An 18730-nucleotide genomic window follows, 5' to 3' on the forward strand; every position below is an offset into this window, starting at 1 on the left:
CAGAATATCAAACGATCACTCATCAAACAAAGCCACAGTTCTCAATGAGAGAAAGGAACTGCAATACATCTGCCTTTTGTATCCTCTAGCTAGAATTTCAGTGATCATCCCTATCCATTTGCACGTCCCTGCTGGTGACATTCTTAGGCGCAGCAGCCACATTTACCCTGAAGAGAGACAGCAAAAATCCCAAGCAGTAAGTGTTAATGACCAGAGTTGTCATCTCTAGTCATGGGAGTATCCCTTCCCTTACAGATACTCCCACTGGTTTCAGTATGACTGCTTTTTCAGCAGGCCTCCAAAGCGCACAGCCGACGTGCAAAAAGAGAAGCAACATAAACACAGAATTAGAAGCACATTCACAGAAGCATTGTCTTCCTGTGAAATCATTCCTCTACCTACTTATGTACAAGCCAAGTCATGTTAGCATTTCAAATTGTTCAGGAGGTACTGGCTTTTGTACCAGTAAATCTGTCCGTGATCTTTCCCTGGCGCACCAGTGCACGTGCCTAAGCGCAGGTCTGATATACATTAAATGAAAGACTCTCACTGACCTCAGCCTGAAAACTTGGATTCTATTCTTATCGCCGCTGCTGAGCTGCCGCATGGTTTTGGCTGAGCCACAGAGGATACTGTTGTGCAGGAGGTATTTGAACGTGCAGAGGAGCTGGGCTGGAACACAAGTCCCACAGGGACTCCCTCTGCCTTGGCCAGAATTCCTCCCACCACGCACTCTCAAGCTGTGGCTGCATCAGCAGCCTCCTTTTGAAGAGCCCTGCTTGAGCTTTTCCCTGTGTCCTAATGGCTTGTGCTGAAGGGTCGGGGCTGTAACTGCCGCTTATCCTGCCTCTCTCTCCCTTTCTCTTTAGGGATACGTTTGATTAAGCGGTGAAGGCAGCAATTTTCACTTGGTTTGCCTCACACACTTACTGTAATACAATTTAATAAATAACAACAGCCTGCTGGGATAGTTAACTGAAACAGCATATTTAACAGCACCCAAGCCACCACATCTGAGGCACCGAGATAGACTTTGATGCACCAAACTGACTGAAAGCATTCCCATTACAGACAAGCGATTTGGATTTAAAACATGGGTTCCTCAATTGTGGTTTATGTGATAGATACACGCAGAACAGAGATGGCATCCTCTGCTTTTTATACACAAGCAAATTAAATGGAAAAAGAATTCCTCATTGAAGGGACACTAAGCAAAAAGAAAAGCAAAAGCAGATAGTGGGACAGACTTCCTTGTTGATCTATCTAGTCACTGCACACACTGCTACCACTAAGAATGCCAGATTTAAAAAACAGAAACAAAGAAAAACTGCCAGAAAACTGCTCAAATATTGAAATTGAAAGGATTGAAACAATGAAACCTGTTTTTTTTCCCCTGCTGCATCTGGATAGTTTTTACTCACGCTGTGACCTTAGCCATAGCAATCTGTCTCCTCTACTTTTGTATCCCGTTCCAATTTCCTTTTTCCAAACGTTACCCCATAGATGTTTTGGGAACTAATCTCTGTGCTTGAGGAGATGACTATTCACAAGAGAAACAGAAAAAAAAAACAACCCAACACCCAAACACTTCATAAAAGCCACAGCTTCTATTTCCTTTATGTGCCTAGAGAACGAGATTTTTGCTTCTCACAAGACTGGGGTCAGGTGCTGGAAACAGCAGATGTGGGAGCTGGGTAACCCTCCTGCCACACATCCGGCCGCAGCTGGCTTACCCCAGTGCTCAGCAGTGCTCACAGCTCAGACACAGCTCCTGTCTACACACGTACACACAGACTACGCCCACATTACCAACAGGAGTGGATCTGGAGCTCGAAGTGGTGCTAAGGACCCAATATCAATGCTGAATGTGGTTCAGAGGGCTTTTACTTGCAACCAGCTCCAGCCCGGTGAGTGACCTATTAATAGATGGACAGCATTGAGGTAGGCTGTCTTCTGATCAGGTTTAATTCAAAAGTAACGCAGAATGAGCACTAAAAATGGGCAGTAAAGTGGGACAACAGGAAGATTCACTTCAAAAATCGGCATCTAGTGGCCCACAGCCACCTGGCTTCTGGGCCTGGGCTGCAACACGAGCAGAGGCGAGGGAGACTCGCATGCCCACATGGACCTAACTGAACGTGTCTGAAGTAGCACCAGGCCTGCGAGTGGAATGAGTGAAGATGTCTCCCTTTAAAAAAAGGTGTCTGCATTTTTCCAGCACTGGCCTTTGTGGGCTAAAGAGCACAAAGTGCACAAGGTCAAGTCCACAAACTTGGGATGTAAAGATCCTGTAAGCGGATTAAGCACTTCACCAGGTGAAGACTTACGTGATATGGGAATGCCTTTGGAGTAAAGAGTGGGAGACTCCACAGGAGAATGAGACAAAATATCTTTAGGCTGACAGCTCAATGCAGCGGGGTGAAAGCAGGCTGTAGAGAGGGGATGCTCCCTGAGCAGAGCAGACCGGCTCTCAGTTAACTCCATCACCAAAATAAACAATGACTGAGCTCAGGCTCAGCCGGTAAAACTCGAAGTAGAAGCATGGCCTCATCAGCACGAATGACTTGCTGTGGTCTGATTTACAAAGCAACATATCTACACCTCCACTGTGGACCTGAGATGTCACTGAAAACACTTGATGTATCCTACGGACAGCAGTGAACTTCTTTATGCTGCTACACCATGAATCCCACCAGCTCCCAGGCTGACTTGCCTTTGCATTCTACTGCACTCACATTTTTGCCAGAAGGCAGAACTGCCCCAGGAGAGGACAGAAGGTAGACTCTCAGTAAACTCTCAGCACTTCTGAGTTTATCCATTGGCCAAAATGAGCAAAATGGTTCTTCCTGAATGTTGTTTCTTTAATATTACTGGATGAATAAAAGTAGTCCAAGATTAAGTGAGAGGGTACTTAGATATTTCAAATAGCCCTCTTCTATTATTGTTTAATTTTTAAAGAAACAGTAGTTAAAGAGTAAGAAATGTGAGATTTCTATCATTTAAAGAACTTGACAAAAGCTAAGCTGCATCACTTTCGACTGATTGATTACTTTTTGACTGTAGTAGCCTTGGCAATAGCTCTTAGACTATTTTCTCTACCTAGTCAGACAGCTTCCCATTTTGTTTATGAGGCCTGTTTACGTACTTGCTTATAAATTTGCTGGGGAGAAAAAGCCTGCTTTTATAGCCCTCTCCCCCACACTTCAGCCCCTGGCAACCACAGGCAAGTGCAGCAGAAAGAGCTTTAGGCCTGTAGACCAGGCATGACCAACCCATGGGCCACATGCAGCCTGGGACAGCTTGTAATGTGGCCTACTCCCTGTTGCTGTGCCATCATTGCAGCAGTTCTTCCCCACCAAGTGGCCCAGCCTGGCCCCAGGCGCTCAACTACCACTCAACAACAACCAGAGCTTTTCACTCAGAGGGTGGTGATGCACTGGAACAGGTTGCCCAAGGAGGTTGTGGATGCCCCATCCCTGGATGCATTCAAGGCCAGGCTGGATGTGGCTCTGGGCAGCCTGGTCTGGTGGTTGGCGACCCTGCACATAGCAGGGGGTTGAAAACTAGATGATCTCTGAGGTCCTTATCAATCCAGGCCATTCTATGATTCATTCTATGATTCAAAACATTGGCCCAAGACAAATCCTTTTCACTCAGTGCAGAACAGACAAGTCAAAAGGCTGAACACCCATACAGACCATCCAGTGCACACTCACACTGCAAAGGCCACACTCACAGTAAAACAAATGCAACAATTGCAGTGCAAGACCAAATGCCAGAACTATACTGTGTCAGGGGAAGAGTAGGAGAGATGGACTAGCACCAATGTTAACAGGTCCTGAGTGATCCTGTAGCCCCAAACAATAAAAGAGGGCAGAGCACGCTGTCAGCTTGATCTACAGCAAATTCCTTCCCCACCCAATGTCTGGTAATCGGCTTGATCCCAGTAGGACACAGTGTACAGATCTTTTATTTTAACTGAGTATACTTACAGCTGACAGGGTCCTTCTGTATACGGATCAGACTCATAATGCAGGTATCAAAATAAAACCAGACCGGCTCATCCGCTGAACTACAGCAATTAAGCTTTTCACACGCCACAAACATGAAGAAACAGAACTAGCCTATAACAGCTTCATTTCCTTGCATTTTCCACAAGCTGGGAACACATGGATGGACTGCTACTGATGCTTAACTGAGCCACAGTAACTCATTAAGGCATAGCTGGTCCTGGATCTGAGCTCTTAGATTTTCTGCCTACACTACAACCTCAGCCTAGACAAATGGGAAAAGCAAAAACAAAAGCTTACTGTTAAATGCTACACCATTAAAATAAGCTAAGCAGCCCTAAATGGATCTAATTGTGGCTCACTCTGTGCAGGTGAGGATGCTGCAGGTAAGCAGCAAGCTTTTTCTATCAGCAAAGACAGGTAAAAAAAAAAAAAAAAAAGAGACCTGTATGTTGAAGCATAACAATTCAGTATGCTATTTTAATAACAAAACTCATGTTGATGCAATTGTAATCAGGTGTGGGAAGCACTTCAATTATAGGCGAGTTGCCAGCTAAGCTCCGAGCATTCCAGAAGTTGAGTGCTTCTGACTTACAATGGCAATCACTTCTCACACACAGTCTCTGTAATAATAACACACAAATCCCTCATCAAATTGATCATCAATTTTGGGAAATGTTTGTACTAACCTGAGTTAATAATAGGGATGCTTTCGGAACAATTTTCTTTTGCGCAGGCTCCCATCATTGATGTGAGGGTTGTAGTGGGGACTCCACCGATACCTGAGGAAATAGCAGAATATGGAAAGAGACAGATACTACACTGATGAAAAAGACTTAAATCATTATTTTTCTAGAAGCAAGTCACCGATTTGAAAAGTTGAGAAGAAAAAGCAGAACAAATTATACCACCAGTTCCTCCTTCCTCAAACATTCTGCATCAACAGCTCAAAGCAATCACAAGGAACAAAAACACAGTTTTATATTTACTGTGTATCACAGCTATTCCTATTTCATCTCCTGAAATTAATGAATCTACGTCAAATGCTGCTTCTTCTGGTTAAAACAAAATATATTCAAAGCAAGGAACAACTGTCAGATATAGAAATAATGTCAGTTTTAAAACCATTAGATAAATTATTCACAAAAGCTGACAAGAAGGACACCAAGCTGATGTTCAGTTATCCTGAACGTAGAATATTTAAGAGTTTTCAAGGATTATAATACAGTTTGGTACTCATTTGTAAATATGTATGGGTTTGAGTAAAACACTAATTTAACATTCCCAAAGTAGGTAAATGTGTGCATCCCCTTGATTTTATCAAACCAATCTTGTCTTGCGTATCTTCAACAATTTTCTGCATTTCAAATCAGAGGTACAAAAAGGTTTACAGAGAAAAAAAAGAAGGCAAAATGATGCAACCAAAGTAGAAATCTAAGAAAATCTCTGTAACACAGAAAACACATCCACTCTGACTCTGTGTTACTTTGTAAAGAAAAAATTTAAAGCACTTTTCTTGAGATGCAAGGTATTCCGTCAGTATACCATCAGCATATTTGCTTGATCTGCTTTTGATCAGAAATGGCAATGCATTCAGCCAGAAAGAATACACACACGCATACCACTAAAACCTGCTAAGAACCCAACTGAAGAAACATAATCACACCGTAACTACTGCACTGGATCAGACCAGTGTTCCACGTAACCTAGCCTCCTTTCTTCTAAGGTAGCTACAATTATTTTTCTAAATGAATCTTCAGATTATAAGTTCTGACCCCAAATGAATGGTAAATCAAATATAAGTCATCTTAGCCCATTGAAGATGATCAGATTATAAGTTCCGACCCCAAATGAATGGTAAATCAAATATAAGTCATCTTAGCCCATTGAAGATGATCAGCGACATAAAGCAAGGTCTGTTAAAGAAATTTGTCAAGTTCCTTTTCTTACATGGTATCAATTAGATGTATGAGTACATCATGCTCCCCTCATCATGCCCACAAGTCATGAATGAGCTTTGCCTCATTTGTGTGCAGCAGGTCCTGAAGTATGAGTTAGGAGAAGGCTGGCAACAAAAGAGTGCACACAATCTGGGCTGGCTCCTACTAGTTGTTCTGTGCTCGCATACATGTCTGGAGAGCTCAGCACTGGGAAAAACATTCCTCTAGGAATTTAACCAAAAGTTATTCTCAGGTATTTCTATGCAAACAGTTACTCTTCTGCCCTTGCTCCCAGTAGGCTGGTTGGCAGCATGTACATACATCTCAGCACACCAGACCTAGCTTTTTTTCTAGCAAACTGAGCTTGCAATTCTCTGTCCATGTTGGTAAAATCTCTCATTCTAAGAAGTTGAAATCCTGGCATTTTAAAAACTGGCTAAAAACCTTCTGATTATTTCACTGAAACCGAGATTATACACTAAGTGTGTATCTTCTAAAATATATGCTGAATTTACAAGATGCTCTCAGGAAGTCTCTTATCAGTAGAAATACAGATTTTGCAATAAATTTCTGCTGGATGAAGCTTAAACAGTAATCAGGTGAATACACCTACTGAACATGCTAAGATTACATGCCTCATGCAGTACAGAGAAAATAATAAGCACTGCTTTTGAGGTGGAATGAGAACCAACAGAGTCCACTTTGAGTTGCTCTTCATAATACTTATGAAATGTAGATGTATATCTTTTTAGTGTTAGCAGAAGTTAGAAAAGAAAATGCAGCAAATCAACTGTGTTAGATTTTAGTATTTCAACAGGAAAGCCTCAAAAACAACTAAGCATGAAATTTTACCTACAGACTTAATTTAGTCCTAATGTATAATGGAGTTAGTTCAGCTTCCACAAGATACAAACATACAATTAAAATTTCCTCTGAGCAAAGTTAAGTCAGCCAGACAGAAAGGTGCATTTTGGAAGCAAATTTTAATATGAAAAGCAATACCTGCAACAGGGGTCCTGATTTTCAACCTGTCGACCTCCATGATGAAGTCGTCCTTCAGGAAGAGGAACCCAATGATGGAGAAGAGATAAACCAGGATGAGTGCTAGCACTGCAGTGAGGATGATGGAACGACCATTCCGGGTAACACTTTTTATCACATTTAGCAAAGTCTCCTCTCTGTACACTAGATCAAACAGCTGGAAATATAATAATGTAGAAGAAAAAATGAATACAAATGAGGCTACATACAGAGTACATATAGATCCTACATAGGTACACCATTTGAACTATTGAAACATCCATCCATCCGTGTTCTGAAGTCTTAACTTCATAAACACACAATCCACACTGATTTCAGTGGGAGCTGGGGATGCAGATACAGGAGGAGAGAATCAAGCACAAAACTTGAAATTTTAGGATAGATTATAACAAAGTCAAAAGCTAAAAGGTGTACTTTAGATAGGAGCCTGATTCAGACTCAGGTAATGGTTACCACCAAGATTCACTGTTTACCAGGCTAGATTAAAATTCAAAAACAGTGTCTCCATACTATAGATCTACACAAATTTATTTTTCATGTCATGTCCCATCTGATGAACACGCATGGGCTGCATCTGAAAAACGTCCTTGTGCAAGCAAGTAGTTACATGTCTGTAAGCTGTTTCTTTGAGCTCATGGGATCATTTGAAAATGACTCACATGTGCAAGGGTTTGGGCCATCTCTTTTTAGGACGAACTTCAATTCATTGCACTGTTTGTACAAAAGCCCAAACTTCCATTCTTATTTACCCTGCACTGTGTGCCTTCCTTGTATTTAAAGAAAAGTATGCATGAGGATAATATCACTTTAAGTGTCAAAGGCCTAAAAATAGCAATTGAATGTGATAAGTGCTTTTCAAGAACCTACAGCTTTTTTCTCTCTTACAATTCTATCGATTCGTTATAGTGCTTTGGACCTTATCTATAATATATGTATTTCCACTTCAAATCACACTGATTACAGATGTAAAGTGACAGGCTGTGATTGATCAAAATGGTCCACAGAAGAAGGTATTAGTCACAATTCACAAGACCTGAAATCCACAGCCTTGTGAAAGGATAAATAACGAAGGAAGAAAGAGGAAAGACAGTTATCATTCATTACATACAAGACAAAGCTTAAAATGAGGAACAAATACCAGAGTTTGGAATATTTCCACTACAAAGTGAACACCTGTAAGTAACTTGGGATTGTGGATAATTACAACATCCACGAATCACGAACATTTGTTCACAGATGTCGCTGTAAAAGGTAAGTACATAAAATGCTTCCTAAACTACATGGCATATCAGTATTTTACAGTAGAGAATCCCTTACTCACTGAAGGAGTAACGTGATTTGCTGTGCATTTCTGAAGGCAAGCATTAATTAGCAGGAGAGATGTATCCAGTTGAAAAGGGCCCTGCATCTAAAGCCTCAAAATCTTGACTACTCTGAAGTCTGTCCAATCCGGAAGCTGACTTTACTGTCAAGATATTGACCTGGAAAATCTGACTTCAGCAGGAGAGAGTAAGGGTTGAACCCTAAATTCTGGAGTGCCTAACACACCTCTGTGAGATGTTAGTTTACCCCTATCCAGGAAGCTGAGAAAAATACAACAGTGGGATAGTGGATACATATAAATGACCACAATTTATTCTGTCTCCCTAGCAGTTTCATGTTTCGGTACAGAGCAAAAGGATTGGAAAACAAGAGCAGTGAAACCCCTTTTAATGCCATTCAGCACGAAGGGAGCAGTTAGCTGAGTTTAGCATAATTTTGTATGATTCATTTTCACTGCACCTGTATCATATTATAAAAAGGCATTCTATCCGGGTAATGGCAACAAAAGAAAATTGAAGTTGCAAACATTTAATGTGATGCATCTTCCTGCTACCCCAGAGGCATGCCATACCTATTCCTCAAGTAGTTTTCTTACTTATTGGAGGGGATGGGAGGGGAGAAGGGAGGGGAGAGGGATGGGATATTTGGCATAATACCAGTGGCCCATTCCTGCCCCAGACGGATCACAGCCCAAAGACACAACTGACACAAGACACAGGAACAACACACACCGAATAAAGGTATGCTGGGGAAGGACAGAAGAAAGAAGTGGGGGCTGTATGATAATTTTATGAAAAGAAACAGAAAACTGTCACCTCTGAAACAGATAAAGTAACTCCTAACAGAAGCAGGTTCTAATGAAAACAGCAGCTCCTACGGGGCAGCAACACAACGGCACGCTAAAAATACACACGATTTGGCTTGATTGTCAGGAAGAAATTGAAGACAGCTGCATATGTGTAACGGTATTTTCTATTTTTGCAAGGTTTTCCCCTCCACAGAAGCACACACTTACCAGGAAACTGTAGAAGAATTCGTGCACACAGAGGCCCAGCATGCAGACCAGGACATATGCCACGTGATAGAGGAAAGCCATGTCCATGACGACCGCTCTGTAGCCACGAGTAAAAGTTCCCCGGTTTCCAACAAAGCTCACCAGGAACACTATTTTGTTGCAAAGCTGTGGGGGGTAAAGAAAGGCTAGGCTTACTCTGTCAGAAAAAATGCTGTTATTTATTGCTCGCATTGCTGTAGAGTGAAAAAATTCCAGATAGGCTACTTTAAAAACACTCAACTTCTAGATGGCTGAAATTCAAATGAGACAAATCCAACTCCAAGACACACTGGGTGTGAGTCCATCAGAGTAACTGGAAGTCTATCACCCTCACCCCTTCAGCGCGGCACTGAGTGTCATTACGTTGGGATAGATCTCTACGTTGGCTATTAGGAAGAAGTTTTTCACACAGAGGGTGGTGACGCACTGGAACAGGTTGCCCAAGGAGGTTGTGGATGCCCCATCCCTGGAGGCATTCAAGGCCAGGCTGGATGTGGCTCTGGGCAGCCTGGTACAGTGGTTGGCAACCCTGCACGTAGCAGGGGGGTTGAAACTACATGATCATTGTGGTCCTTTTCAACCCAGGCCATTCTATGATATGATTCTATGATCCTACAACATTCATGAGGAGGCAGGGTGGGATTAACATTGTAAGGCATTAAAAAACAACTGGGGAGTGAATTTCTAACAATTCTGAGTTCAGATCTGAGACCATGCAGGAGCAGCTATAAATGCAGTTGCAAAGAGAACAATAGTAACACAACAGCATGTGTGGAGGTGGGAAGATCTCCCATTTCCTTCAGATCACATTTTTTCAGAATAAAATCCCTTTAAAAAGCACCAGTGCCATTTCTGAAGAATGGTTTTTAAGCACCAGCAACAGATTTGCCATTGCTCCTGAGCTTTGCCTGCATGTGAGAAGTACTGCAGAAGTACATAAGAAAGGGGTGTTTGGTAGTCCAGTACAAGCAATAAAGACTCAACATGTTTCTTCTTTCACACATTTGACATGGACAAGCACTGCTTGCTTGCATTTACCTCAGACTACATGCCCGGGTATTTTTGAGCATGCCAAATTTTCACAGAATCAAATAACCCAATACTTTGCTGCCTGGTTCTAAGCTGAAGTAGGGCTGCAGCAGTCAGGCAGAGATCTAAAACGATGACTTACGAGCGTGACTGCCTATTCTATAAAGCTCAGTAAACATGCAAACACAGCCATGAATAAATTAAGAGATCTGGGAAAGGGCTGAGAGAATTTTTAATTTTGAAAACTTTTTTCAAAAATATAGATTTAGGCTCACAGAAACACCTGACAAATTCGTGCCAATTCTGCTGAGCGTATTTGTAGAGAAAATCTTCCTTTTAACACGAGGAGCTGTAAATTTGATTCCTTTTATTCAGCAATATTTCTTTGAAATTTCATATTGTTTTTATTTTTAACATATTTGCATGTGAACAAAACCAAACCTTTTTTTTTTCTCAGCTTTTCTGTTTGCTGACATCACTGTTTCAGGATGACTGGAAGTTGTTTTTTTTTGTTTGCCTTAACCAGTGAACCTGAAAAAGAAGTTCTTTGCACGGTTCTAATTGGGGCCCTTAATATCTCTGCCTCTGCTGGAAGGGAAAATTCTGCTTGCTTTTTAAGTACTTACATTAGCAGCACCGAGAAGTATCAAGGTAGGACCGAGCCCTATTGTATATATAGACCTGAGAATAACAGACACCAGAAAGGGTCGAATGCCAACGGGCTTGGAGATGAAAAACAGCATTGCTGTACAAAGTGCCACGGCTATCCAGAGGAGGACCGAAATCAACGGAGAAAGTGTGCCTGTATGGAGGAGAATGGGAGAGTTGAGAAATGCATCTTTGGAGACTCAGGTTCTCACCACAAAACAGATCCAGAAGATCAATTCCTTGTCCCATGTAGCTAAGACGAAGTGTGACTCATGCATCACAACTGCTGACCACAACTTACCCTAACTGCAGCAAGAACTATTATTATAGTATTGTTGATTTGCACAGGTAATATAATAAGAGCAGCTAATGAAATTTCCATTAAAATCTGAGTAGTGCTCAGAGATGAAATAGTTTACCCTGTTCCTGGAGCAAGCTACTAATCACCTCCCTTTTGCAGGGATCATTAGGACTCCTTCGGTCTAATTTGGTGATTGCTTGGCTGCAGAAATAGCCGGTCCTTGGGGCGGCACAGCAGTGGCACCGTGCCACAGCGTCTCGTTCCCAACCCAAAGGGCACAGAAGTGCCCTGCTTTTAGAGAAGCAGCTTTCTGCCCAAGGGCTGCAGGCATTCAGCAGGAGGCAGCTCTGCCTCTGCACAAAAACCAGCTGCTTGCCACAGTAGGGGGTGGCCACGGGGACTTGGGCAGAAGCAGCAGCATCTGCACTGCCAGGAGCTGCTGAACCACTGCGCTCTTCTCCCAGCGGGCGGCAGGTTCCTGCTTTTGCTAGGCTCCTGCAGGCACGTAAGTCTTCAGAGTCAGGCCGGGCAAGGTGATGGCTCCCAGACTCTACATGAGATTTGAGTGAAGCCCGTGCTTGCCCTTTCTCCTCTGCTTAAAGCCTTGGAAACACACCATGTCTCTCCGATGCAAAAAGCACATTCAGATCTTGGGTGCTGTCACACTCATACACTGACTTCTACTGTTATCTGATAAACTGGGAGGTCAGAGGCAGGGGAGAACAGAATGGAGAATTTAGCCAGGGTCACAATAGGAATAATGGTATTCCTTCGGCAGCAGATACACAGCTAAGCAGCGCCAGTGGGATTAGAAAACAATAAGGTGAGGCCTTGTCCTCAAAATTCAGACGGCATCCCAACTTTTCCAAAGTTCAGGAGTGTTTATACCCTTGGCAAGAGATTCAAGGGCAGCTCTGCTGGAGAGCTTCTTTGCCAACAAGATCTGGAAATTTGTAATGGATCCTAAAAAATAGCTTCAAAGTGGAGCTGAAAGGTAAGAGCGAAGCATTTGGTGTTTCTTCATTAAATTTTTCCTTCTTCCCTACTGCAGGTCAAATGATTTTGTGTCATGTAACACACGCGGATACGCACAAGGCAAAGAAACCTCATCTGGAGTGCAATTTCGCTGATGCCGTATGATCTAAGAAGTGTAGAAATCCATCAGAAGGCAGCAGCATTCCTGAGATGATTAGATCAGCCCAAGCACCTCGGACATGTGAGTATGGATTTGCACAAGGTGAAGGGGGAAAATGTGAGACAAACTCCAGCTCCCAGATCAGTTTTTGGTGGAGACTGGAAGTAAGGAGTCTGCCTCGTGACTGTGCTTATCCCATTGGGCCACACCTATTGTTTATTGTTCAGAAATCTCTTCTGCTGCTGCAAGCACTAGGAATTGGAATCCTGAAATGCACTATCACTGAAATCACTGGATTACTGGGGCCACTTTAACTAATACCGTGTAAATCTGCAGTTCCAAGTATTAATGCCTATTGACTGCAGACCAGAGGATTTCCTGGAGTATAAATTAGCTAAAAATCCAGTAGCTTAAAAGGTTTATTTTTAACTCTTTATTTCTTCTCTTACACTCTGGCATGTGTGCACCCTGTGACTCTTCAGCTTACAGGCAGGAAAGCACTACATACAAACGCTTCCCATTTCCACAGCTGAGCCCTGCAAACACGAGGCTGTGGAACTCTCTGTGCTGTGACCTGCAGAGCCCACCCTGCAGGGTGAAAGTGCAGTGTGGTCTCCATGCCAATATACTTTCATCTGCTGCTTTCTGTTTAGCCAGCCAACAGGAATGTTGGATGGTGCCAATTCTGGTGTTTGTGAAAAACACATGTATCTCCTAGAAGCTGGCCTGTTTCCAGTAGTGCAGTTCACATGCCATCAGACAGAAGTGACTTTCAGTTGCATTACTGGCTGGACTGGACATGAATCAAAGACCCAGAGGTGAATGGATCTACTCCCATTACCAGTCTCCTTTATCCCAATTAGGCTTGTTTGGGATTCAAAGAGGCCACCTGCTACTCTGCTGCATTTATTTAATGAAATTTATTATTTGCTGTATTTCTGTGACACGTGATGAAGCAGAGACAGAACCACATATTTTAAGCATATTTTTATATAATGCCTTTGTCCTCTGCATCAGTGGCTTTATTACCCCATTAAAACCATCAAATGTCAATGAGCTAGTTTTCATATCATCATATTCCACATGTTTTAACACTGCAAGTCACTCAAATCGGTCAGTATTAAGGAATCTCGGTCCTTCTGCTGCCAGGTACCCCTCCTCAGCTCAGAAACTGTAACTGACTGTGTGCATTAGTACACTGCAATCCAAAAATAATTAAGCAAAGAAGAAAAGAATTATCTCAGATAATCTACACGATCTTCAGAGCTGCTCCTGTGTTCTGTCCATTTTGTTTCATGTCACATAGGACGTGACACACTGAGGATCAATTAGTACATCTCAGACAACATCTGGTTCCTATCTAGGAGACACTACATGGCTTCTGCAGAAACGAGCACACCTGAAGATGCAGTTTTACATGACCGTGCTACCTTAGAATGAAAAGCATCTAAAATCAAAAGGAAAAATAAAACCAAATTCCACTTGCCTTCATCTCCATCATCTCCAAAGGGATAGAATAGAGCAACTGCTAAGTTGATGAATACAGCAAGGTTGAAGGAAATGCTTCCCCAGAGAGAGATGTGTCTTGAGAACCAAAATAGGAGTGGATTATCTAGAAAGGGGAGAAAAAAAAAGCAATGAATGGGAAGAAAACAGGCATCAACCCAGTCAGTAATGGCCTCAAGGGACTTAAACAATACAGATTAATGAAGAAAACTGAAGAAAACAAAACAAACATGCAGAACTTTAACTGAAAGAGACGTAGTAAACATAGGCTAGCCATAAAATATTGTTTCAAGCAGGATTTTTCATCCAAAATCTTCAATACGGTTCATTATACATGAAAGTTTTGCCTCAGCTGAGGTTTTACAACTGGACCTTGTGTGAGGGATTCTTTTCACCTGGCTTTGAAACTTCAGCCTCTGTGTGTGGAAACATGGAGTCCAATGAACAGCTGGCTTTCAGGCACCCTGCATGCCAGGCAAGCAGGAGACCCAGCACAGGTCATCCAGTTGACCCATTTGGACCAGTCATGCATATGATATTATTCAAAGGAAAATGGAATAGGCAAAGCTTCAGAACTGCAGTACTTTCCCCACCTCTATCAAACTAAACATATCTTGATCTACTTTGAGGAGCAGATAAAATTTGGTCTGAGTGGAGTATGGTTCCATGAAAGCTATTTCCCATACAATACTCAGACATCCAAAATTACCTGCTGAGCAACAGCTCTGTTTTTGAAGCTTTAAAAGGAATATTTGAAGCTTTAAAAGGAAGCCAGGACCCTCAAATGTGAAGTACTGTGTAAACACCTAGAGGCAGACTATATTCCAAAGGACCTATAACCAAGTTAGAAAACACAAAACAGGGAAGTTAAGGAAAAAAAGGGTTAAGATTTTGTGTACAGAGTCACATAAACGATTCAGCAAAAAGCCAAGGAACAAGATCAGAGGGTACTAAGATCCAGGCAAACACTTCATATTTGAGACTGCACTATCGTATGTTTAAATGAACATTTAAAGTGTGCAGTGGTGTGAGACAACCCTTAGTCAGAGTTTAGCTATTTGAAGATGATGTATTCATATCAATTAGATTTTATACTGAGAGTCTCCTGCAAGTATGAAAAGCATATTCTTGACTTGCCTGCACCCAGCTAACTTTTCACATAGACTCCTCCAACTGAAAATGACTGTCTCAGTCTAAATAGATTTTAATAGTGATTAGGTGAATAATTAGGTTAAATGTGATTAGGTGATAACCTTGTGCTGTTGACTGCTGGGATTTCAGCATTTGGAGCCATTGCAAATGACATCTGTCAATTTCAGCAACAGAGACTGCCTGGTAACAGACACTTGGCTAAACAATGAACCAAACCTAAACTTACATTATCTCTTCAAACAACAACAAAAAAACAACATGGAGACTTCTGGGCTGTTCCACTGATGAAAGGAATTGAGGAATTTCTGTTTTCCTTGCTTATACCATCAGGCAGGTCTGGTTTATGTAAGTACAAGGTCGGGCTTTTTTAATTTGTGTTTCTCAGGCAAGAAAAACAGACACGCTTTTGTCAGTGGAGTAATTTTTCTACAATATGATGAATTTTATTCCCAAAAAGACTGCAGAGTTAGGGAGTTATTCTAGAATCATCTGTTTTACAACTTTATTCTGGTCAGATTGTCAGTACAGACAACTTTTCACAGTGCCACCGAGGAAAGTGGATCTGGGCCAGTAGGATTCACACGGAAAACTTTCAACTGCTTCTGAAAATTATAACTTGAGAACTGACATTTTAAGAAACTGTATCCAACACTCCCGTCTCTTTCACATTAAGGATGCTGCATTAAGGCATATTGCTTGAAGTATCCCAACTCCCTGCTGCTCTGACCATAGATCCTGCTCTTTACTTCCTTCCTAATCAATTGCGTAATGCTGCTATGAGCTGCTCAACAGCTGATGTCTGTCACCCCAGCAGCATCTGCATTTTAGCAGTGAACAAAGTGATACACCCTATGTATTTATATACATATATACACATAGAAGATATACATTTCCTTTCTACCTGTCAAGGATACTGTAGACGCTAAATTAGTTTGTAGCCTTCATTCTCTGCTCCAAATTCAAAGGGCACAGCTGACAGTTGCTGAGCTGGCAGGAGCTCCCCATCCCTGGGACACTGGCAGGAGCAGCAGTAGCCCCATTCCTGGTGAGGGCCAGCAGCTGTAATGCCCACCAGTGAACAAAATGAGAAACTCATGTTACCTGGCTTGGTCTCCCTTGCAGCTTAAGCGAGTACATATGCCTCTCCCACTACCGCAGTACATATACCAGGATTGGCTCACAGATGGGGACATACTGCAGCCTAGTCAAGCAGGGCTGATGTGAACTGGCAAAGGGGAACGGACTCCATGGGAGTCATGCAGATTTAAAGCAGCTGAAGTTCTGCTGAGAGATGTTTTTAAGTGACTGACATTAACAAATTTTTAATGGTCTTGTAGGAATCTGCAAACCTCAGATCTGCAGCTGCACGTGTTTTTGTTACATATTAGAGGTCTTGGCTTAATTAGGTGCCACTCTACTGAGTTTAGTGGAGCTACGCCCTGTTCATCCTTCCTTCCATTTAACTTTTGCAGTCCAGAACAGCATCTTGAACACATTATTTACATTAGTAGCTCTCCATATTATGATTCTTTTATGGTGGCACACAAGTGTCTGAGCTGACCTACAAGTTCTCTCAAGTTCAGAGAAGCTTTGCCTGTTGCAATATCAGAGTGAACAGTGAAAAGTGTACTATTAAACTTGAAAAGATTTGAAGACTTAAAAGCGGGGTTTTAACATCATTGAGGTATTTTTCAAAACGGCAATACTTACTTCTAATTTTCTTTTGCCATTTCATCTCATTGTACAGATCTTCTGTCTGTTGGAAGAAGTCATTGACTTTGCTCCCTTGTTCATCTCTCTCTGTTGTATTGAATACCCGACTTTTGGATTCCCGAGTGAGAAATTCACAAATATTGGGGACAGGGAAGACAATCTGTTCCATTGTTCTGTCATGACGAACAATCTATAAATAAAATGTACATGCATTTTTTCTCAGGATCAGTGACTTTTCAACCATTTTGTCACAGCTCTTTTTGCTCACAGCTTCCTTCTAATTTATAAATGAATGCATAAATTATTTGAACACTACCAAAAAGTGAGTCAGTTAATCCTAAAACATAAAGTAAAAACGCATTTCTATCTTCAAAAATCTGCTTGAAAATACAGTGACAAATTATATATCTCAACTGAAACCTAGGCCCAAACCTCCCCCAAACATAAAAAGTATTCCAGTTTAGAATGCTTCAGTTTTGCAGTGGATTGAAATGAAACTCTTCCACTAAACAGTGCAGAAGTTCAGAACCTTTCTGATGGATTATGGAACTCTTCTTTCATCTTGAATTTACTTCTGTGGCGACAGAAGTTGTGAAGGTGAAGATGCAAAAAAAGCACCTTGTTACTCAGAGAGAACCCATATCTTGCCAGTCTTTCTCTGTTTACTAGGCAAGAAACAAGGTCTTGCATTATTTGTATTTTAGAGCCTACTGAGATATCAGTGAGCGAGTTAGATTTTACTCCATCTCACTACACCATCATCGAAATTGCTTTCCTTTTCTGATCATGGAGTCTGCATTAATAGCCAATGGAAAAACGGGTAGAAACCTCATTTTTACTTCTAGACCCATGTCTCCGTAGAGGCAGCATTATGGGGGAAAAAAAAAGACTATATGACTTTCAAATCCAACAAATGAGATATCCCAACATCAGGGAGCTATATCTGAAATGTCTAATAGGTCAAGGAGTGCTTTCATTGAAAGAACAAACAACATCGATCTGATTTAGGAGCAATGCTGGGCTGAGTTTCAGCTTTCCAATCACAGTCCTGCATATCAGGACCTTCTTTTCTCTCTTATAATTCATATTTATTAGATGAACATACTAAAAATCAAACTCATCTTAAGCCATTTTTAAGCATAACATATTCAAGCACATTTGCATTGGAGATGAAGGATAATTATACATCTGCCCAAGGGCAAGCACATCAAGTGAAAGTGAACAGGCTACTTTGAAGTATCCTAGGTAAGCAGTTATTTCTCAGGCCAGTGGTTGTGCTTTGAGACTGTGTGACAAGTGAAAGACCCTGACAGCATATCTTCAGTTTGGTCAGGGACACAAATGAAGAGGTACGCTGCATATGGTGCTCCACAGTTAAAAAGCATCCCAGATAGCAGAGGTCCACAAAATAGAGCCTTTGCCACAATAATAGGCTTTGACAGTTACAATGGTCATGATGTTTGATGAGATCTTAGAAATCACACTTGTATGAATCCGTTGGCCAGGTAGAAGCAGATCACAGTGCTTCTTTTGATGCCCACATTTGCAGCCTACCCAGACAACTTAGTCACCTGATACTTGATAAGTAACAACTTAAGAGCGTCCAAAACATTAAAATATGTTAAAAGGAGCACTTGACTGCCCTTTGAACAACCACCACAGCCACAGAGCCAGCCACGTTGCTTCTACCAACAGTGTCACCATCCCTGGAGGTGTTCCAGCCATGTTGCTTCCACCTACTGTGTCACCGTCCCTGGAGGTGTTCAAGAAACATGTAGATGTGATAATCAAGAACATGGTTTAGTGGGTGGTAAGTGGACGGTTGGACTAGATGATCTTAGAGATCTTTTCCAGCCTTGGTGATTCTATGATTATATG

The 18730-nt window shown here is 41.8% G+C and overlaps 1 protein-coding gene across 5 annotated transcripts in view; it reads right to left on the reverse strand.

Annotated features, from left to right (window-relative positions):
* The window catches only part of ITPR2 (inositol 1,4,5-trisphosphate receptor type 2), a 264932-nt gene that overhangs the window by 30550 nt on the left and 215652 nt on the right, over positions 1-18730 (reverse strand). For all 5 annotated transcript variants that reach the window (XM_046904326.1, XM_015291441.4, XM_015291434.4 and 2 more), the window contains 6 exons: positions 16850-17042; positions 13968-14093; positions 11024-11199; positions 9330-9494; positions 6953-7148; positions 4700-4792 (listed from right to left, as the gene is read on the reverse strand). In XM_046904326.1, coding sequence (XP_046760282.1) covers positions 4700-4792; positions 6953-7148; positions 9330-9494; positions 11024-11199; positions 13968-14093; positions 16850-17042 — 949 coding nt within the window. The remainder of the gene's footprint in view (positions 1-4699; positions 4793-6952; positions 7149-9329; positions 9495-11023; positions 11200-13967; positions 14094-16849; positions 17043-18730) is intronic.

The sequence above is a fragment of the Gallus gallus genome, chromosome 1 (assembly GCF_016699485.2).
Source record: "Gallus gallus isolate bGalGal1 chromosome 1, bGalGal1.mat.broiler.GRCg7b, whole genome shotgun sequence".
In the NCBI taxonomy this organism is placed as follows: Eukaryota; Metazoa; Chordata; class Aves; order Galliformes; family Phasianidae; genus Gallus; species Gallus gallus.